The 2,029-nt window shown below is 44.8% G+C and overlaps 1 protein-coding gene across 1 annotated transcript in view; it reads left to right on the forward strand.

Annotated features, from left to right (window-relative positions):
* LOC106808094 (latent-transforming growth factor beta-binding protein 1-like) overlaps positions 1-2,029 on the forward strand; it is an 11,607-nt gene that overhangs the window by 7,165 nt on the left and 2,413 nt on the right. Inside the window, exons 6-8 of the mRNA XM_014810660.1 lie at positions 297-419; positions 966-1,085; positions 1,660-1,782. Of these exons, the coding sequence (XP_014666146.1) occupies positions 297-419; positions 966-1,085; positions 1,660-1,782 (366 nt within the window). The remainder of the gene's footprint in view (positions 1-296; positions 420-965; positions 1,086-1,659; positions 1,783-2,029) is intronic.

Raw genomic sequence — 2,029 nt, forward strand, 5'->3', positions numbered from 1 at the left:
GGGGGGGGGGGGGGCTGGTAAAAACCGTTAAAGTGTTATTTCGAATTAACTTCAGGTCGTGTACGAAGAAAGAATAGGAATTGCAACTAGACACGCGCTGACAAAAGCGCGCGTACACACACGCGCACGCACGCACGCACACACACACGCACACATACACGCATGCACGAACACCCCCACACTTAGAGAGAGAGAGAGAGAGAGAGAGAGAGAGAGAGCGCGCGAGAGAGAGAGAGAGAGAGCACGAGAGAGAGAGAGAGGGGGTACGATCATAACCTGTGCTATCCTTGCCACAGACATCAACGAGTGTGAGTTGAACGCGCACGACTGCCCCGACAACGCAGTCTGCATCAACACCGACGGTTCATTCGGCTGCGCATGCGCAGACGGATACGAAGGCGACGGCCGGAGCTGCAGCGGTACGAAACAAAACACTTTCATTTTTCACGTTAATCCTAATCTTTTTAACGCAGACTGGGAGGAAATGATCTCTGACATATCTTTATTTTTTGTCACGCGAATCATGCTCGGACTTTGCACAGATTTGACAAGGGTTTCTGTCTGACATATCGTATGGGGAGGGGATTAACATTGCATCGCCCGTATCCGTGCTGGTACTTGTTCACACGAATATTGCAGCACATAATTATATTAAAATTAAATGATCATCAGAAACATTAGTAGACGTGTCAGCAGACGAATTCGTAGGCTGGGTAGCAGACGGATTATCAAAGAGATTCGAATACGGATTAGAAACGGATTAGAAGTCGGGTTAGCAGACAAATTAGTAACCTAGGTGGCAGACGGATTATCAAAGAGATTAGAAGGCGGATTACAAAACGAATAAGCAGACATATTAGCAGACGCGCTGTTGTGTAATAATTGGAATTAGTAATAACTAATAATTAGAGAGTAAGTAGAAAGATTCGTCAGTAGCTATAGAGATGTTCTCTTGTTCTCCGCAGACGTGAACGAATGCGACAACATCGTCTGCGCGATAGAGACTGCTCACTGCGTCAACACCGACGGCGCGTTCGAGTGCGTCTGTGATGCTGGCTACCGTGACGCCAAGGAGGACTGCGTCGGTGAGTGCAGCGACGCAAGGAAGCGCCCTGACGCAGTTTTTATTGCAATTCTTGCTATATTTGATACGAACGAATCAACTGACGTTTTGAGTTTTTTTTAATATAACGTCGAATTCAAATAATATGTTAAAACACGCAATAATTAAATAATATCACGCAGCTAATTAATTAATTAATTAATTAATCATTCATCTCTGATGTGATAAGCATCGATATTATATCGATAGAAGTTTTTACATACTATGATCTTCGGTCGACTGAAGCAACTTGGTCGCAACTGAAGTTTAACAGTTATAGAATATTTCTCACGTCATCACTTCATCAGAGTCGTTGCTCATTGTTGTTTTTGATATTAAAAAGTGACTACAGACACACGCGTAGGGATGGAAGCTTGCCTGCCACTCGCACCTCGAGTTCTCATAGCTATATGTCATAGTCGGGTATATATATATATACCTCAGCATGGGTGCTCATAGCTATATGTCATAAACAGTTATAGCTTAGCAGGGGTGCTTATATCTATATATCGCTCGTTAACCACCATGTCAGCTCTTTTATCTCCGTCCACCGGCAGATATCAACGAGTGTGAGGAGCTAGCTCAGCCCTGCTCCGACAACGAAGACTGCATCAACGCGCCCGGAAGTTACGAGTGCGTATGCAGCGCCGGATACACGAAAGATGGCGACACCTGCGTCGGTAAGCAGCTCCTAGTGGTGTCAGTGTGGGTGGGTGGGGGGATCTTCCTTTTACTTCTACACCATGCTCGCAACCCTCAGCACACTAAACACACTGCCACTCTCATCTCTAGTTCTACTCTCTCTACTATCTACTCTACTACTATCACTCTTCTACTACTACTACTACTGCTACTACTACTACTACTACTACTACTACTACTACTACTACTACTACTACTACTACTACTACTACTACTACTACTACT

Source organism: Priapulus caudatus, unplaced genomic scaffold, assembly GCF_000485595.1.
Source record: "Priapulus caudatus unplaced genomic scaffold, Priapulus_caudatus-5.0.1 Scaffold253, whole genome shotgun sequence".
Lineage (NCBI taxonomy): Eukaryota > Metazoa > Priapulida > Priapulimorpha > Priapulimorphida > Priapulidae > Priapulus > Priapulus caudatus.